At 44.4% G+C, this 21012-nt stretch overlaps 1 protein-coding gene across 2 annotated transcripts in view; it reads right to left on the reverse strand.

The window, feature by feature from the left end:
- Positions 1-21012, reverse strand: part of GRID2 (glutamate ionotropic receptor delta type subunit 2) — a 997067-nt gene that overhangs the window by 100568 nt on the left and 875487 nt on the right. For both annotated transcript variants that reach the window (XM_048508854.1, XM_048508855.1), the window contains exon 14: positions 5939-6105. In XM_048508854.1, coding sequence (XP_048364811.1) covers positions 5939-6105 — 167 coding nt within the window. The remainder of the gene's footprint in view (positions 1-5938; positions 6106-21012) is intronic.

A 21012-nucleotide genomic window follows, 5' to 3' on the forward strand; every position in this document is an offset into this window, starting at 1 on the left:
AGTGTTCGCACAAGACGCGTTGCTGCTGCACAGCAGCGCCGTCCTGGCTTTCCGCGGGCGGCATGAAGCCGCCCCTGAAAACCTTGCCCAATGAACAAAGTTATTGATAAACAAGCTGCTGCTTTCTCCGTCGGCTCCATTCACCTTCGTGTGCAGCGTCCCTCTGGAGGGCTGCAGAGACCCACCCACGCTGCCCTGCAACCTCTGGAGGTCGCAGGGCAGTGTGGGTGGGTCTCTGCAGTCCTCCAGAGGGATGCTGCACTAGAAGGTGAGTGGAGGAGGACCACCGTGAGGTGGTTCTGCATGGAGCCGCCTCTTCGGCTGCAGGGGAAGTCAGGGCTGCGCGTTTCCGCATGTGTGATAAAAGGGCCAGAGTGTTTTGGGGGAGCTTAATCTTCATAGCATTGGCTACAAAAGACTCAGGGAATTGCAGCTTGAGGCTGTGAAGCAGGAAGCACTGATTGGTCCACACAGTGGGAAAACAACAAATAAAAATAGAAATGGCAGCCAGGAATCATTTCAAAGGGTGAGCACAAACAAAAGGGAAGATAGAAAATGTTTTACAAAAGTTTTAGGAGATTTGTGCAGAAAGAGGTCAGATCTGGACTTTTCCTTCTTCCTGATCTGGCTACTGGTCTTTCCATTACTTCCTTTTCTACATTAGAAGTAAGGATTCCCCCAGTCTGTAGGGCAACTGAATAATTTAGCTCTTCAGACAGAAAATTTTAATTCCTTAGGCTAGCCTTGTTCACAGAGTCTTTAATTGGGTAAGATACTCTACCTGGTTTCTGGAAATATGGCATTGTACATTCTTCACATAAACCATACTTTTTTAAAAAAAGAAAACAGTGTATAAATTCAGAAGTTATGCCAAATCAAAATTTGTGCTACCACACCACAGGAACAGTTATATTTCAGAGTAGCATATTTGCTTTTGTTCTGTTCTGCTTCTTGATAAAGTCACAGTTTGAACACCACTGATGCACGCTGCTGGATCAAACCAAAGGGCTATCTAGCTCAATAGCCTGTTTTCCACAACCCAGTGCTTCTACAAAGTCTGCAAACTGAATATGGAGGTTAGAACTGACTGTTTCCACACCGCACAAGTTGAACATTTTAAGGCAGAGAAATAAAACACTTCCTGCAGGATTCCCCACAGCTTTTAATTCTCCACATTTTGGAAACATTTTATTTCACCTTCAAAACATTTAATTGGATCTGCTTACATTAGCAAAAATTTTCCCCAAAAAACATTTTCAAAATGTTTCTTGCTTGCTGTGCGCAGATCAGGAAACAATTTATTTCTCATGGCCGATTTGGAAGTTCTCACTTTCTTTTCTCTGCCACCTGCCAGTTTCTGTTGCTTCCGTGATCCTCTGTGCTGTCTGCCATTTGTTGAAGTTTCCTATGGATGGTTTTTCATCTGGCATCATGGCTGTCTGCCATTTCCATAATTGCTGTGCACTAATAAACTAATTTTTGCTTGCTGATTATGCAAACATGCCATTTTTCCTTTTTTTAAAAAAAATTAAGTGAGGAAGACTCAATGCTATACAGATATAGTGTCCATATTGCAAGGCTGCACTGATTTTGGGTCTCTGTAGCTTCAAAGGTACATCTCTCTCTCTCTCTGTGTTTTTTAAAGTACCATTTTCAACTGAAACACTTTATTTTTCCAGGCCATACGGACAAAACCTGCAAAAACGATTCTTTTCAAAACATTTCCAAAACATTTGGCAAATGTTTTAAATGCTTTGTGAGGAAACAGCCATTGTTGTTGCCCTTCAGCAACTAATAATCAGAAATATGCTGCCTCTCAATATGGAGATTCTGTCCATAAAACTGTTCAATTCAGATCATGTTTACCAATTCTCAATCGCTCACCAGTTTGTCCAAATTCAACATTATTCCAAACTGTAGCCAAGTTTCCTTAAACCATGTTTTGCCGTGATGTTGAACTGAGCCTGGAGTATCTGAAAGCATTAACGGAGGAACCAAATTGCTATTGTTTGTTCTCTACAGACTCTGGATATTAGCTAGCTCCCAAATAGAGCAAATGAACAATCATTTTTAGATGCAATTAGAATGTTGATTTTTTTTGGCTCAGCTATGACCCAGTATGACAAATTTTACTGAATATACAGAATCATGGAGTTGGAAGAGACCCCAAGGGCCATCAAGTCCAACCCCCTGCAATGCAGGAACACACAATCAAAGCACTCCTGACATATGCTGATCCAGCCTTTGTTTAAAAACCTCCCAAGAAGGAGACTCCACCACACTCCAAGACAGTGCATTCCACTGTCCAAGAGACCTTACTGTCAGGAAATTTTTTCCTGATATTTAGGTACACTGTGAAAAGTAAATAGAGCTAGGTTGGAGAATATTCACTGAGGCATACGAAAGAGGCATAAAAGAAAACTCAACAAAATAAATATACGACTCTGCTGTGTCTTATGCTCAAATATTTTGCAAGAAAGAGATGGTGCGAGGATTACAACACAGAACCACACTATTCACTGACACCTTCACTCAATCAACTTTGCAGAAGGAGATTAACAATGTGCCCCCAAATCCATAATTCTGAGGTTCAGAATATAAGTTTTCACTGGGTGTGATTTCCTTGGGGAAATTCTTTTCCTACTCAGCATGTAAGGGAAGAGTTTGAACATGAGCTGTTTACTAGCCTCTGGGGCAAAAGTTTGCCCAGTGAGGGCAAATCTTCTATTGAAAATTGCTTCCTCCACCAAACTAAAATTGCTTATGCTTTCAAATTGTCTGCGTTCATACAAAACGTGAACATTCTCTCTCTCTCTCTCTCTCTCTCTCTCTCTCTCTCTCTCTCTCACACACACACACACACACACACACACACACACACACACACACACACACACACACACACACACACACACACAAACTATGGCTTAGAAAGAGCTGCACAAAAGCCTCGGGATATGGAAAAGGCCTCTCTCAACCTGGTTTCAAAAGCTTAATTTAACTTTGCAAGCTCCATCTTTTATAACTTTCATCTCTTCCAGTTTCAAACAGGCTGGTTCAAACAGTACCTGAAACTGTGCAATTTCCTTCCTTAATCAAAGTAATACCTCAGACTTTTAAGGGATACTCCATTCAAATGTTCATTTTTATCAAAAAGCAGAAACCGCAGAATGATAACAGCTTCTCTTGAGATTGGGCAGTGTTCACCCCTTTATCTCACTTGGTAGAGAGCTCTTTCTTATTCTCCCAGCTGGGAGAGCCTCCATCTAAGGGGAGAAACCTGAAAATTCAAATGCACAAGTACTTCTAGTAGGAAGTAATTCTATATGTGCTGCAGTTGACGCTTGCTAAACATGGGATTAAATTCCTGTTATTCTGTCTTGAAACAAATATATGCACGATGTTATGAAAATGGTTGTAACCATTAACTCTTGGACGTTTATGCAACAGTGAAGAGACTCTGATAGACTGCAGTACAAGACAATATCGATGAATTTGTAAGACAGTATGATACTGAAGGAGGACAAATATATTTTGAGCCTTTGAAGTTACAGCAACGTCAGGCATCAACCTGGGAGCCAATTTGGGGGAGATTTTTTGGATTTGGCTTTTTTTTTGGTGCCTTTCCCCTATTTTCATATCTATATGTATACTCCTGCCACTGATGAAAGGCAGATACAGCCAGTGGTGGGATCCAAAAATTTTAATAACAGGTTCCGATGGTGGTGGGATTCAAACAGTGGCGCCGCCGCACACACGCACCTCCAGTCCATACTGGGCAGGGAGGTTGCTTTAGTAACCCCTTCTCGGCACTCAGAAAAAATTAGTAACCACTTCTAGAGAACTGGTGAGAACTGGTTGGATCCCACCTCTGGATACAGCTCCTGAAACTCCTCATGTGAGCTAGTGAAAGCACAAATTGTAGATTTTAGAAAGGGAAGCACTTCGATCCTTCCAAACCACATACAGTTACTTTCTGAGGCATTCTTTGGACAAGTTACATGTGTCTTGCCAGGTTGGGCTGGCTGCCTTGGTACTGGGCTACCGAAGCTGATTTGGCTTGAGTTTGATTTTGGTTCTGTTTGGCTTGCCACATTAGTCCATGGTTCTTTGGTTTGATGCTGGTTCTGTTGGGCTTGTTGATTCTTTTTACATTCTGAGGCTTTTGTCCAATGGTTGCTCCTGGTGAATACTATTTTTGGCTACTGGCTTCTTTGCCCTGGGGAAAGTATGGATTTCCCCCTTTCCAATAGGACAAAATGGAGAAAAGTACCATGGCAGGGGTATCCTTGTTCAGTGGCCCACAGAACTGGACCCTGTGATTCAATTTGCTTGAAACTTAGTAGACAGGCAGGACTAGATTTCCTGCAATTGTGGTGCCATTTGCCTGAAAAAACAGCCACTCCAGCACCACCACCACCCCTCCATGGAAAGAACCAACCCATAGGAATAGTGGACTCCCAAATTTTTGGAATCTCCCCTCTGCAACTCCCCCGAAAAAAAAACAAAAAAGCCCCCCCCCCCAATAGCTCATAATACCAGTATGGAAACCACTCCCCAAATCCAAAAAAACCCACCATTTTTTTCAAGTGCAAATTCCTAGTTGTAGATTTCTGGTTAGACATGACAAATTCAACACCTTCTGACATTGTCTGTAAGATCTAACACAATAATAATCCTGCCGTCCCTCCCCTCTTTTAGGGTATTGGTTAGTAGGTCACCTCTTATTGTATTATTTATTGTATTTGATATTAATACGCTGCTTTTAATGGGGTTTTAATGATTCAAAGACTATAGAGCCATTTACTATGATTTATTTAATGATTTGAGATTTATTGATTTTGTTTTGTGCTCTATTTGTATATTCATGTTCACCGCCCTGAGCCCTTCGGGGGAGGGAGGTAAGTAAGTAAGTAAGTAAGTAAGTAAGTAAGTAAGTAAGTAAGTAAGTAAGTAAGTAAGTAAGTAAGTAAGTAAGTAAGTAAGTAAGTAAATATCCACTACAGGAAATACTATGAAAAGAGGAACCCAGGATATAAAAAGCTACAAAGCGATACATACCAAAGGTGAAAAAGAGAAAGAACAGAACTGAATTTAAAATCTGACTTGACAAATTAATGAAAGATTGTCTAGGTATTTGTGTACTTTTTGAATAAGACTTCAAGTAGAAGTGATTAACAGAGACTATATTACAGCAGTGGCCCCCTGAGCCTCTATATACTTTCTACAAAGACAAAATATGACACAGACTTTCTTAGAAGGAGCAAGTCACTCCAAATTCTTTAGTGTATGTGCTCCCTGAATATAATTGAGCTGTATGTGCCAGTTACCTGTGCTATTTCTGGGCTCCACCAGAACAGCCTTTGTTCCTCTTCCTGGGCCCCAACACAGGACAAACCTTTGCAACATAACTGATTTTGGAACTGTCCAGCGACTTTCTGGATCTCACTCACTCTGTCTTCTTTCATTTGTTGATCTCTTGTTCCTAGAGACCAAGGTGGAGACTATTCTTTTGAGCCATGTCTCTTAAAATTCTAATTATACAGGAGAATGCAGTGGTGTTTGCAGGGCTGAGGGGCTTGCTTAATTTACTCAGGAGATCTCTTTTGAAAGATCACGGTACATTAACTACTTCAAAGTATCGGGTGTGTCAGGCAGCATGGTGGACTCCGTGAATGACCCTATGGCCAAAAAGTTTTATATTTTTTCTTATATTTTTTTTGCAAAAGTTTTATATGAAAAGTCATATTGCGATATAAACCAGTTTCGGAGTTACTGTTCGTACCATTTACTTTCTTCATACAGCAAGTATCATCTCTTTGTTTTTGTAGGATCTCCAAATTTTGAGCACATCGTGCATGCTATAAAAAGGACAGATATAAGCAGATGTGTTTTGTAGTATTGGAAAAAAGATGGATGTCTGTTCATCAAACTTTACCTTTGGGAGAAGACATCTCTATAAGGACTGCCATGTTGAAGAGCGATTCCATATCCTCGATCTGCAATGGTGTTTCCAATCGTGTAGAAAGAGCAGTCCGGGTCATTGAGAGCAACATATTCCAAAACAGCAGCGTCCCATACAAAGGCATAGTTTCCATATTTTACCTGGAAAAACAAGAGAAAAAGAAGGCTCAGTTTGCATGGTCCAAAAGAGGCAGCTATGAAGAGAGAGAAAATGTACCTTTTTTGAAGCTACTGAGCCTGAGGTTCAGATATATGATTATAGCACCAATTATAGTGCATAAGAATACACAAAGAAGTTCTGGCAGCATACATTAGAAACTACCATCATTATTATGTTTAATATCAGTCTGTCATTACAATATAAAATCGACCTGTTGTCAATACGAGCTTGGTTTACTGTAACTTGTTGTACTATGGAAATAATCTGCTTGATAAAAACCTAGGATCCTGAATTGGAGAATTTGGAGTTTGAGTCACTGTTCTGAATATATTGGCAAGGCTGCTCAAGATAACCCGGTAGCATTATACATTCTGTGTGACCTTTGGATCAAAAGGAAATTGCAACACAGTTTTTGGTCCATGAAGCAAATACAGTGCAATGTGAAGAACTGGCATCTAATTGGGGGATACAGGCTGGCCCCCAACATGCCTGGACAAAAAACACAGGATGTTCAATAGAATTCTTCTTTATAGAGGATAGTTGCCTTGAGCCAATAATAAATAATATGAAATACACAGACAAGCACAGAGAAAGGAACTCCCAGTAATATAAATAAAAGTTGATTGGCTTAATTTAAAAGATTTCAACCAGGAAATAGGAAAACGAAATAAATATTGTATTGTCGAAGGCTTTCATGGCTGGAATCACTGGGGTGTTGTGTGGTTTCTGGGCTGTATGGCCGTGTTCTAGCAGCATTCTCTCCTGACGTTTCACCTGCATCTGTGGCTGGCATCTTCAGAGGATCTTCCTCTGAAGATGCCAGCCACAGATGCAGGCGAAACATCGGGAGAGAATACTGCTAGAACACGGCCATACAGCCCGGAAACCACACAGCACCCCAGAAATAAAGATCATCTGTTTCATCTATGTATCCCACATTTCCCAACAAATGGTATCAAATGTACCCAGAGACCGCTCCCAGTACTTCTGGGTACATGTGGCATTACTGAACCAAAAACCAGACAGCTCCAATATGAAAAGGTTCCAATGTCTGAACAATATTACAAAGAACAAGAGGTGCCATGAAAATTGCCATGTGTATCAAGGTCCCTTCTCCCTCTCTAGATCAACCTACCTCCTATCAGTCTATCTTACTCCACATGACTACTGCTTGCAGATGCAGGGAAATGCACACCATGGTGACTTCAGATGATGGGATAAAGTGAACTAGAAATTATGATGAGAGGACATTGATCTAGGGCAGGGGTCTGCAACCTGCGGCTCTGGAGCCGCATGCGGCTCTTTCAGCCTTCTATTGTGGCTCCACATGGCCTGAAGGTCAGAGGGTAGTGTGGACGTGTCCCTCCAGCCCCCCAGAGCAGCGCTGGAAGGAAAGGTGAGTGGAGTGACATCCATGGGAATGTCAACTCAATGCATGGCAGCTGTGAAAAAGGCAAACTCTATGCTGGGGATCATTAGAAAAGGAATTGATAATAAAACTGCAAAGATTGTCATGCCCTTATATAAAGCAGTGGTGCGACCGCACTTGGAGTACTGTGTCCAGTTCTGGTCGCCGCATCTCAAAAAGGATATTGAGGAGATAGAAAAAGTGCAGAGAAGGGCAACAAGGATGATTGAGGGACTGGAGCACCTTCCCTATGAGGAGAGGCTGCAGCGTTTGGGACTCTTTAGTTTGGAGAGGAGGCGGCTGAGGGGGGATATGATTGAAGTCTACAAAATTATGCATGGGGTAGAAAATGTTGACAGAGAGAAATTTTTCTCTCTTTCTCACAATACTAGAACCAGGGGGCATTCATTGAAAATGCTGGGTGGGATAATTAGGACTAATAAAAGGAAACACTTCTTCACGCAACGTGTGATTGGTGTTTGGAAGATGCTGCCACAGGAGGTGGTGATGGCCACTAACCTGGATAGCTTTAAAAGGGGCTTGGACAGATTTATGGAGGAGAAGTCGATTTATGGCTACCAATCTTGATCCTCTTTGATCTGAGATTGCAAATGCCTTAACAGACCAGGTGATCGGGAGCAACAGCCGCAGAAGGCCATTGCGTTCACATTCTACATGTGAGCTCCCAAAGGCACCTGGTGGGCCACTGCGAGTAGCAGAGAGCTGGACTAGATGGACTTTGGTCTGATCCAGCTGGCTTGTTCTTATGAGGGGCCGAACCGGAGGAGGGTCTGTGCGTGAGGGCGCCGCTTTTCGCGTCCCCACCACTCACCTCTCTTTCCAGCATTGCTCTGGAGGGCTGGAGGGACAGGCCCACGCTGCCCTCCAACCCCTGGAGGTCGTGACCCTTCAGAGCAGCCGCCATCCCCCTCTGCCATCCCAGCAGCCACCATCCCCCCTCTGCCCAGCTGCCTGCTCCATCGGGCAGAGGGGGTTTCCCTGCCCAGCGCCTCCGCCTCCCAGGGCTGGAAGGAAAGGTGAGTGGAGGGGCTGAACTGAAGCGGAGCCGCCTCCCCGGCTCGGTAGATCTTCGGGGTCGTGGAAAACGGGTCCAAATGGCTCTTTGGGTGGTAAAGGTTGCCTACCCCTGATCTAGGGCTACAGTTTTCAGTGGCAGATTTGCATTGATTGTAACATGTAGTTTGGTCCTAAACTATGCAGAAATATACATCAGTTCTGCTGTTCCTGTAAATGATTTCATCAGTCAACCATGTCTTGAGATTGTCACCTCAATTCTCTATACACTGCTTATTCTCTGGCTGCCTGCAGAAGTCATGTTTCTTTTTCTCCACGGTCCCACGTAGCACTTTCCCTTTAATACGCCAACCAATTACTCTGTCTCCAAAGGAAAGCAGAGGCAAACTCATTAAATGTACAGAGTCAACAAGGAATAAATATGTAACAGCTAAGTATAAAATAAACAATACAAAACAGGCTGTCTCGGCCCAGGCAAACCGAAAGGGAATTAAAACCCAAATAGAATATTAAATTATACTCTATCATTATATCACTTAGATTACTGCTTGACGATATACATGATATTTTGTAAAATCTGTTTACATGCAGGAGTTAGTCAAGCACACCACGCCAACTTCTCATTTGTGAGATGTAACACACAAGAGGCATTTTCTTTGGGGATGAATTATTCCACCTCCCCCCTCTCTACCCCCAGGATAATCAATCTTTCCTTGCTAAACAATTCAGGCCTGGAAAGAGAGAAAAATGTTTAGTTTTGGGGTCACTTAGAGCTGAAGAACTATTCTTGAGAAAAGTTGTGGTAGTAGATACCAGGAGGGTGCTGAAACTGTGAGGGTTTTTGCTAGATCCAGAGTGCAAGATGTATACTCTGGATAGCCTCGTCTGATGTGAACAAGGTGAGGGTTTTTACCTGATATTTTATTCCTTATCCATGATACTATACAGAAAGGACATAAGTGTCACCATGCCCTATTTCCATACCTGTTGTCCCAGCTGGTTTGCACAGGCAGAATGGAATAGTGACACAAACTGTAAGGTGTGAACTGGCAGGCCAGGGTTCAAACGTTAGTTAATGTGTAGATTTTTTTTTATCACTGTGCTCCTTTATTACTATGCTCCATGTGTTCATCTTAGAAAGAGGCCCTGATAAAACTGAGCAGGGTCAGCTCCAGAGGCTCTCTGAAATGACAGAGTTACTATATAGCATTGGGTTAGGCATCTGAGTATGAAGAAGGACTTGGGTAACCAACTGAAGATTTAAATGTGAAGATCTATGAGCAATTTTTTTTAAAAAAAACATTGTGCTTCAGATGTATTGCTTAGATGCCATGGCTCGATGAATGACAATTTGCAGTTGTGAACGCAACAGCAAATTGAGCTATACTGCATTTTCAAGGAAGGATACCAGTACCTGTCAAGTTGCAACTGATGTATGGTGAACTCCAGCAAGGGACTTTCAAGGCAAGGAAAGAGCAGAGGTGGTTTGCCATCACCTTTCTAGGCAGAGCTCTCCTTGGTGGGCCACTGCGAGTAGCAGAGAGCTGGACTAGATGGACTCTGGTCTGATCCAGCTGGCTTGTTCTTATGTTCTTATGTGGTTCCCCATCCAGGTATACTGACCTTGCTTAGCTTCCACAATCTATACCAGGGGTCAGCAATCCGCGGCTCCGGAGCCACATGTGGCTCTTTCGTCCTTGTACTGCAGCTCCACAACGGCAACGCCAATGACGGCAAGTTGCACTTGGGATGCGGTGAGCGCACCTCCTTCCCCGCCCCCTCCCTCCCTCCCACCAGCGCCCTTTCCTCTCCTTCCCTCATCTGGCACCTGGGTAGGAGAGGAAAGGATGTCGGAGGGAGGGAGGGAGGGAGGGAGGGAGGGAGGGAAGAAGGAAGGAAGGAAGGAAGGAAGGAAGGAAGGAAGGAAGGAAGGAAGGAAGGAAGGAAGGAAGGAAGGAGGGGATGGGGAAGGAGGTGCACTCCTTCCCCACGTCATTGACGTCATTGACGTCATTGACGTTGCTGCTGCTGTCTATCCCACCCGCTTGGCTGGAGGCAGGGCTTGGGGTGGCCCCAGCTTGGGGAAGAAGGGTCAAATGGCTCTCTGGGTTCTAAAGGTTGCCGACCCCTGATCTATACCATGTCACCTTCTCACCCAAGGACACAGCATTCCAGAATGAAGCCTCATTACAATGGACAAGAGCAGAAAAACATTAGATTCCCTTCAAGTCCCACTACTGCATGACCCACTGACTGCATAAGAGAAGAAAACCTGCTTGAGATAGGACCCCAGTCATTCCAGTATCACTCCAGGCTCACAGCAGATTTGTATTCCTGAATCCTACATTTCCCCATCATTATATTGCTTTGCATGTCCAGGTGACAGTGTTTCAGGATGACAGAAATTGGAATGCAGGGCACACTCTACACTACAGCACACGGGACGTCAAAGTGCAATTGGGATGAAGGCAGCCTATTGCCATTCTGTAGGAATCATGGCTTTCCAGTCAATCAGGGTAGAAAGCATTAGCACTACAAACTATATTCTGCATCTCTCTATCATACTTCACTAGCATTAATGAGTGTGCTGTGCTAGGGAGATTCTGCAAAAAAAAAGTTGGTGGATGCGATAAAAATTCCTCATTTGATATTACCAACCAAGCCAGTTCACAAGGGCAAATTTGTAATTCTGTACTAAACTGAAGATAGATTGATTATCTGGCCAGAAGCATCACTCCCTGTTGTTGTTTTGTCTCCCGACATCTTCGTATGAGTTACCGTAATAATGGAGTGTAGTTTGCATTATACACATCAGGGGAAATAAGAACATCGCTAGTGAGGTGTAAATCATGTCCCTGTGAGTGGGTATTGACATATTACAAGGCCCTCCTTGGAATGTTACTGCAGTACAGACAGCCAAGCTGATATCTACCTGGAGAAACAGAGTTACACCACATTCAAACTGGATCCACTAAATCACAATGAGTGAAATGATTTCTAAGCTTAATTCGCTAGCTTCTGCCACTGTTATTTATTTCATTTATTGCATTTAACTTCTGCCTTTTTTATTGAGACTCAAGGCACATTATAGAATTATAATAACAATACTGGGGGGGGGGAGAGAGAGAGAGAGCAACCAATATAATATATACAAATGACAATGCAATAAAGCACAATGAAATAAAATGCATACAGTATCCCAGATTTCCCAAATTAGAGAATCAATTGAACTGGATTTTACACTAACAGAAAAATAAACTAAAGATACTAAAATACATCCAGTGCAGAATGAAGACAGAGGGCGTTTCCCCACTTACCTTTGCTGCCCTTTGCTGCACGCTACACTCAGTGCGCGTCATCTCTGGCGCGCGCCCGGGCTCTGCGTGGAGTCATCAAAAGGTGCCGTTTCTCTCAGCGCCAGGGATGCCGCGTGCTGAGGGGGCGCGAGAGCGACAGCATCGGGGCAGCTGCGTTGTCGCCACCCCTGTAGTGGGGAGTGCCGGGGGACCCCGCGCTACTTGCGGAGAGTAGCGCGGGACTTAAGATAAGTGGGGAAAGCGCCAGAGGCAAATAGAATGCTACCAAATTTTTTCGCAAGTAGAATTCCATCACTCTTACCTTTATAGAAAGTGTCCTTGCAGTTTTTTAAAAATTTCGTTTGACATTCCCTCGATGACCCCTCCTTCCTAATCAATCTTGTTATGTTTTGTATGCATTTTAACTGGTTTTAATTGTTTTAATGATGTGTGTTTGTGCGGAGTGTTGATTTCAATGGTTTTCAAATGTGATTTTGAATGTTTGCTTTATAGTGCAATCCGGGAGGCGGGCGAATCCCCCTTTGTTTGCGGCACAGGCTTCTGCTGGCATAAATGCCATCCCTGAGGCACTTACCCTGGCAGAAGGGCAAATCTGCTGGTGCCCCGCTGTTGTGGCACCCTGCATTGCCCAGCTGTGATGCCTGGCCCCCACACTAGTACTTGCAGGTCACCCCCAGCTACACTGGCATTCGGGGGGGGGGGGTTCTGGGGAGCAGGGCTGACCTTAGTCAGCTTCTAGACCCCTCTTGGCTGCTGTACACTGGCGGAGCTGTGAGTCGAGTTACGTTGTGATTTTCACAGTATATCTCTATTCTCCCGTATGGGGGAGTTGGAGGTTTTTTTTGTTAAAAGCATTTTCAGGCTTCCCACCCTGTGGGGAAGTCCTATAGAGCAGGTAGAGCAGCATTCACGCTGGGCCATCCCTGCCCACCTCTGGCACTGTTAAATTGTTGGCTGCCTTGGTAGCCCTTGTAAGAGCAGCAGGACCAATACAAATAAGAATAGCATGACACAATACCCAGTTCCACTCTTAGGATGAAACAAAACCCAATTCCACTCTTAGGTTACTTAAAATATCCTACAATATATAGTGGGAAAGAGTCCATAAAATTCTTGTTTCCATTTCCTAGAGCTGGGTATTTGCTTCACTTGTTTCAAAGTTGACCTGGTACATTCAACTTTGTATTCAGTAATTCAAAAGGTTTAAATGTCATCAAAGCATCAGATATTCATCTCTCTGTGAGTCTATGTAATCCTGGTATAGCTTTTATGATTCTAACTTGGGAGTAACTGGGGAGAGGTATTCACTTCAAATGTAAGTGTTTCCTAAATTGTAATCTTGCTTTCCTGCTGCTCAAATGCAACTGTGTATCAACATCCTCATACAATTCACAACCTCGCTGACACAGTATTAATGATAATGACCTAGCCCGACAATGTCAAATTGATCCAAGGACACGACAGGAACAACCCAATGCACACCAGTGCTATAAAACAACTATTCATTGAAATCAACGGAAACCGAGAGGCAACAGCATCTACTGGGTTGCTCAGAAGGTATCGTTTTGGAAAAACGAATGCCTTTTAAAATCTTTTTCACTGCGAAGCATTAAAAGGCAGCAGGTTTGATCGCTGGCATTTACTTGAGCTACAGGTAACTGAAACAAATGCCAATTTCAAGGAGGAAAAACTGGAAAAAGCCACAGCTAGAGGAAGAAGAGGAAAAGCCAAACGATCTCTAACTTGACAAAGTTATGAACCAGAACAGTTCTCTCTGCATGTCTGTCTTTTAAAGAACACTTAGGGGGTTGACTGATGATCTGATTTAACAGAACGTTATTCAAAAAGCTCTACAGAAAACCTCTGCAGCTTTGTCCAGCTTCTGTTCCCCTGCCATGATTGACTCTTCCTAATTAAAAGAGAAACAATGCAAGTCTGCGTGGGAGGTACACAAGGGCTAATTCACACAGACATCTCCTTTGCTTTATGGTGCCTGTGTCAAGTGATGAGTGCCTTGTGTGAATGAGCCATTGCAGATCACATGTCCCAGATCGAACTTTCAGATCACTTTGTGGCACTTCAAAGGCACCAAGTAATCCCACACATTTAGCTATGAATCAACTGAACTGACTAAGTAAGGCCTCTTCTGCACATGCAGAATAATGCACTTTCAATCCACTTTCACAATTGTTTGCAAGGGGATTTTGCTATTTTGCACAGCAAAATCCAGCTGCGAAGTGCACTTAAAGTGGATTGAAAGTGCATTATTCTGCATGTACGGAGGAGCCAAAGTGCTGAACAACCAAGTAATAGGTCAATTTTGTAGCATAAGCTTTTATAGGTAATAGTCAATGAATGCATAAAGGAAACTGAAAGTATTATCTTCTCAGGCCACAGTCAGCACTGCAAAATGATTGCCTACTTTTATAAGATTAGCGTGTTTGTCTGTTTATATATATAGGTCACCAGTGCAATTCTGCTCTTTGTGAACAAAGGAAACTTAGGGTCTTTTCTCACTCTCTCTTTTCTCCTTCAAGCATTTCTTGAAGTAGACTGTTGCCTATATCATAGGGCGTTTCCCCACTCAGCATGATCCCCCCTATGCCGCGCGCTGCTCTCAGCTCTCAGCGCACGGCATCCCTGGTGCGTGCCCAGGCGTCCCCACGACCCCGCGCAGAGGGGTCATCAAAAGGTGCCCTTTGCAAGAGCGCCAGGAATGCTGCGCGCTGAAGGGGCACAAACAGCGCAGCCGCCCCTCTCGTGGGGAGTGCCGGCGGACCCCGTGCTACTCTCCTCAAGTAGCGTGGGGCTTAAGGTAAGTGGGGAAAGGCCCATAATTAACTAATAAGCTCATACCAAAAATAACAAATTCATTTCTACAAAAAGGGAGTTTTTTGTAGGGATTGTTGGAAGAAGGGGACTTTATGCTGTTTCCTGCCTCAACCAATAGAGGGTTTTTTTAACTAGATAGCCAGTGACTAGAAAGGGACCTAGGAATTTGTCACCTTTACTCCATCATGCTGGTCCCAGAGGTGGGCTCCAACCAGTTCTCACCACTTCTCTAGAAGTGGTTACTAATTTTTTCTGAGTGCCGAGAAGGGGTTACTAAAGCAACCTCCCTGCCCAATGGGGACTGGAGGTGCGTGTGTGCGGCAGCGCCACTGTTTGAATCCCACCACCATCGGAACCTGTTATTAAAATTTTTGGATCCCACCACTGGCGGGTTCCTATCCTTTGATGTAGACTGATACTCTTAGGGACTTCTTCCCTTGCTTCCGCCGCCTCCTCAGAACTCTCCATCTTACTTTCACCATGGCCAGGGAGAGGATGTGTCTCCTGTGCATCCGTCTCCATCCAGCTAGAATAGGATTGTTAGTGAACCTATCTCTCCACCTTTCTATCCAGAATGGAGTTCACTTATAAATACTTTTTTTAAATAAACTACAAACGACTCTGACTTTCTTTTGTGCCTAAGCTCTCTCTCTCTCCCAAGCTCACCCACACGGTTGTCCATGTAAGCTCCGCTGTGTTTAGCCTCTGTGCGCTCTGCTCGATGTGCAAAGGGAAAACACACACAAGATGTTGTTTCTCCCAACAGGGATGAAGAGAGTTTTGACTGTCAAAAACTTATACTCAGAAAAGCTTGTTGGTTCATAAAATGCCACTTGATTCAAATCTTGCTCTTCTACTGCAGACTGACACAGCCACCCTCTGAAACTTTCTATGAAAAGGGTAGCAGATAGCCTGCATTTGCACCTCTAACCATGGCCCTTCCGCACTTGCAGAATGATGCACTTTCAATCCACTTTCAATCCACTCTGCAGCTGGATTTTGCTGTGCGGAATAGCAAAACCCACTTGCAAACAATTGGGAAAATGGATTGAAAGTGCTTTATTCTGCATGTGCGGAAGGGGTCCACGTTTTAATGGGGCTTTTGTTTATATTTTAACTGTGTTTTAAGGGGGCTTTTAACCCTATTATGCGAGCTGCCCCGGGACTTCGGTGTAGGGCTGGGTATAAATGGAATAAATAAATGAGCATCAGTCGTTTAAAAAACGGTGGTTAGGTACAAATTAGCATGAGGGTTAACAGCAGTGCAGGTGTGCTGCTAGAAACAAATTTTAAAATGTCAGGACTGCTAATGTTTTATAATGCTGTAGAGGGGGAGGGCAGGTAGCATGGTATAGTCTGACCTTGTCAGATTTTGGAAAGTAAACAAGGTCAGCCCTGGTTAGCATTTGGATAGGACACCACCAAGGAAGCCCAGGGTTGCTATGCAGAGGCAGGCAATGGCAAACCACCTCTCAGCATCTCTGGCCTTGAAAATCTGATGAGGGGTTTCTTGCTTAAGTCAGCCACAACTTGACAGTACTTTCAACCACACCTCCTCTGACAGAAATATACTCGGGGACACTTCTGAAAGAACTCTAATTTTCTGCTCTGTGCCAGAGCAGCCCATGGCCTGATGAAACTGAGATTAAGGCATCCAATTTTTCTTTTTTTGCACTGGTGGTGCATGTGAAAGAGACAGCGAGGAAGCATAGCTGTATATTTCCGCACCGGGACCAATTCACTTCCTATTCATTGCTTCATGTTCTGTAACACAGCTTACTCCTGCTGAAAAATGTGGTGCTTCGGGGAGACTGTTAGATTTGGCAGGTGGATCACAGACATACAGCGAAGCAAACGGAAATGCAATATGACACACACTTTACCTTGACTTGCAGCTTCAGGCCAGGCAGGCACATAAATGAATACAAGAAAAGCTCCGGTTCCCTACATGTTTTAGGTTTATCAACTGTTGTAGATTACCTCGGATCAAGTCTCTCAGTGTCAGTTTAACTTACCCCCACCTAAATGTTTAGGACTGCAGTTGTGAAATCCCTGTAGGTTGCATTTGCTCCATTTTCTGTAAACTTCAGGAAAATAAAATCAACAGCAAATTCTGCTAGAGTGTCTTTTTTGAAGGAAAAAAATAACTCAGTACCCTGTGGTACTGTTTGTTTCATCAGATGACTGAGGTAGTGCTGGATGGTGTAAGAACATGTAGCATACTGATCTATAATAACTATCCATATTGTTTTGCGTTAAGGACTTCCTCAAGTGGTGATAAATCCCATGGGTTGGATTACAGGATTTTCAGCTCCACCTCCTCAATGTTCAGTGGTATTTACTCCTGGCTATGTATGAAGAGAATTTGCTGCTAGTGGACATAGTGATGACCATGAGCACAGGTGGATTTAAAAGATGGTTAGACAGTTTCATGGAGAATGGTTTCACCAGCAGCTGAGTAGAGAGAGCTTCTATATTTAGAGACTGTAAACCTCTGAAATCCAGTAGTAGGCAAAACTGATAAGAGCCTCGGCCTCTAGGACCTATTTGTTGGCCCTCCTCCAGGGCAACTGGTTGGCCATTGCGTGAAACAGAATGTTGGACTAGAAGGTGGACCATTGGGTTCTGATCCAGCAGGAATCTTCTCATGTGGATGTTGTAGGTTTTCTAGGCTGTGTGGCAATAGTTTCGCAGTTTTTGCTCCTAATGCTTCACCCGCATCTACGGCTATCATCTTCAGAGGCACGTCATGGTAAAATGTGTTTCTCTCAATGGCAAAGTTACTAAGACTTAGTCAGCTGCTTTCATGTCCCTCTTGCCTGCAGGTAAAATTTGCAAACTTATCAGTTATCTCCTGAGAAGTGTCAGCAAGAAGAAAAGAGGCGTAAAATTGTTCAGACCTTCCGGGTATGATTGACAAAACTGGAGCAATATACTGTTGTCAGATATTATGATAAAATGGGCAGTACAGCAAAACATGTTCAGTACACTTTATTTCCCCTGTATTACATGGACAATATTGTTCAAAAAGCAGGACATGATGGTATCTGCCTTCTAAAGGGCTGAAGGTAGAACATTAAAGCATGCCATTGTGAAAATTCTCTGCTATTTTGGGATTGCGCGGGACCTAAGATAATCTGCTGGTTGAAAATGTTTGGTGCGCTGCAAAATAATGGAAATGTTTGTATCTGTGCCCGGTCAGATTATAAACCAAAAACAGTGGGGAAAATGCAACATTAATACTATAACTGTGAGATTTTCCATCAAGAAGGGCTAGCTTGGGGGCGGGGGGACAAGGCACGACAGAACTAGATGGGAAAGGCTGTACTCCTGAAGTTTCCCCTCAACTGATGTTAGCCAAGTTGAACTATATCTGTCAGCAAAAATCAAGGGCACTTGACCTGTAGAATTGAAAGTAAGTCTTAGCCAATTGGTGAATGCCAATAGCCACACACTTGCCTTTGGAGAGATCGTCCCAGCCTCTAATCTGGAAAGGGTATTCAGAATACATTGGGGAAAATCTTTCATAGGAAACTAGATTGAGTAGCTTTGAATAGGCACCTTTGTTTATGCATACAGAGTTGGGAGCCATACAGGAGCCTTGCTTGCTGCAGGGTTAAAAGTAGAACGCAGTGAAGTCATATAATGGCAAAGGTTGCACTGTTGGCTGTCTTGACAGTATGCAGTGCCTGAGATCTCCAACATCCAGACAACTGAAAGACTATACCAAGATATTTAAAGATTGTTGTTTGATGTAGTGACTCTCTTTGCCATCTATGCTTCCCATGTTTCTTTGGGCTTTTTTGGTAATTTATTATGAGCTGCTCCTCTTTATAGTATGCTGTAAAGGCATGTAGCAATCTCCTAAGACCCACTTGCGAGTAGGCTAGAATAACAGTGTCATCTGCACATAATAGAGCAGGAATCAGTTTATCTGTAAGTTTCGCAGAATAGAAACTTGGTTTTCTTAGTTGTTGCGCAGACATGCATCCAATAAAAGTCTCTTGCATGCGACAGAGCTTTAAATATATCCCCAAGGATACCATATCAAGTATTTAGCAAAAGTGTACAGTGACTGATAGCAATCAAGCATATATTTCATTAATAAACAATGCAAAATCATATCAGCCAATTTGCTCTATTACTGCTGTCTGGAGCCATTTCAAAACACTGAGCCTTAAACAATTTTGTTCAGAGAACCTCCTTTTTCATAGGCTGCCCCATACATTATTGGCCTGCTTTGTCACATCACGCTCTGTGCTTTGAGAATCTTAGCCCTTTCAAAAAATTCTTCAAAGATGTCGCAAGCTTGAATAAGACTGGAACAAGTCTACTTTGATTTATGTAGCTTGGCTTTCCAAAACTCTCTTTTCTTCAAGTATAGTTTTATTTCCCCTGAAAACCTTTAGCTCAGATCTGACACTCACTGTAAACAGTGACAAATGAGCCTCAAACTGTTGTTGAAGTACAGCTGAGTTTGTGGAATTACCTACAACTCTGGAAATTTCCCTTACCTATTCAAACCCATGGCCATTCAACTGTCCTTATTGGGCTGAGGTGGTGCTCAAGTATATAGAGACAATCTCTCTTCCAGTCTTCTCACTCCAGAAGATCTTCTGGTGGCTTTGTCCTAGCAACACTGGCGTAATGCCCATTGGGCAAGGTGGGCAGCTGCCCAGGGCATCACCTTGTGGGGGGCATCAAAATGCTGGGTTCGTTTTTGGGTATTTTAGTGGTTTTCCATTTTTGGCCTGCAGGGGGCACAGTTTTTAGGCTAGCGCAGGGGTAGGGAACCTGCGGCTCTCCAGGTCCAGGAACCTGAATTCCCCATCAGTTTCGTACGTCAGCATGGCCAATTGGCCATGCTGTGTAGGGGCTGATGGGAAATTGTAGTTCCTGGAAAACATCTGGAGAGCCGCAGGTTCAAACCTACCCCTGGCTAGCTGACACCCAAAAATTTCAGCCGATGATATCATCAGGAGACTGTCCTTATGCCTACCCCCCCCCAAGTTTGGTGAGGTTTGGTTCAGGGAGTCCAAAGTTATGGACTCCCAAAGGGGGTGCCCCTATCCCCCATTGTTTCCAATGGGAGCTAATAGGGGATGGGGCTACAGTTTTGAGGGTCCATAACTTTGGCCCCCCTGAACCAAACTGCACCAAACTTGGGGGGGTATCATTAGGGCAGTCTCCTGATGAGACCCTGAAAGTTCTGAGACTGTGCCTTCATAAATGTGCCCCCCACAGCCTACAACCCCCACTGACAGCAGTGCAGAAAACTCAATGCAGAACAAAGGCCCTTTCTGCACGGCCGTAAGGGCGCCTCCATGCCGGCAAGAATTCCGCCGGCGTGGAGGCGGAGGCTGTTCGCATGCAAGCATGTGGACGGCCTCTGGAGAGGCCGGCAGACGGCCGGCGGCTCTGCACGGAGCCGCCTCTTCCCTGGCCTTTCACCGTGTCACTCACGAACAGGAATTGTCCAGCCGTTGTTGGAAGCCGTGCGCAGCCTCGGCCTCACGCTCGCCCCTCCGACCTCCAGGGGTCGGAGGACAGCGTGGGCGGGCTGCGACGGCCAGCAGGCTTCGACGCACGGGACACGGTGAAAGTGGAACGTGGAAGGGAAATAGTGTGGCGTTCCCCGGCCGGTGCTGTTACGCGACCGTGCCGCCGGCTGAACACGCTTGTGGAAGGAAAAAACAACCCTTTAAAGGGTTGTTTTTCAGGGCGGCTTGACGCTGCCCTGGGGGAGAGGGAGCGGAGTCAGGTCGGCGCTGCTGCGCTGCAGCAGCGCCGCCTGTGCGAATGGCTCCCTGGGGACGGCGTTTATCTCGTCCCCAGGGCGCCATTAATGGGCCGTGCGGAAACGGCCAAAGATTATTGGGCAAATTTCTAGGATGTTCCTGCAGGGGGTGCATTTTTGGATGTATCGGCACCAAAATTTCAGGGTATCATCTGGAGATGATGGTACCCCCCCAAGCTTGGTGCAGTTTGCTTCAGGGGGGCCAAAGTTATGGACCCTCAAAACTGTAGCCCCCATCTCCTATTAGCTCCCATTAGAAACAATGGGGGATAGGGGCACCCCCTTTGGGAGTCCATAACTTTGGACTCTTTGAACCAAACCTCACCAAACTTGGGGAGTAGCATAAGGACAGTCTCCTGATGATATGCTGAAATTTTGGTGCTGATATGTCTAAAAATGCATGTATTTTGGTATTGTTATAGCCAATGGCTCAAACAATAAATACTTGACTGACTGACTGACTGACTGAAAATGCACCCCCTGCAGGCACCAATGTCCT

This window comes from Sphaerodactylus townsendi, linkage group LG10 (assembly GCF_021028975.2).
Source record: "Sphaerodactylus townsendi isolate TG3544 linkage group LG10, MPM_Stown_v2.3, whole genome shotgun sequence".
Classification (NCBI taxonomy): domain Eukaryota; kingdom Metazoa; phylum Chordata; class Lepidosauria; order Squamata; family Sphaerodactylidae; genus Sphaerodactylus; species Sphaerodactylus townsendi.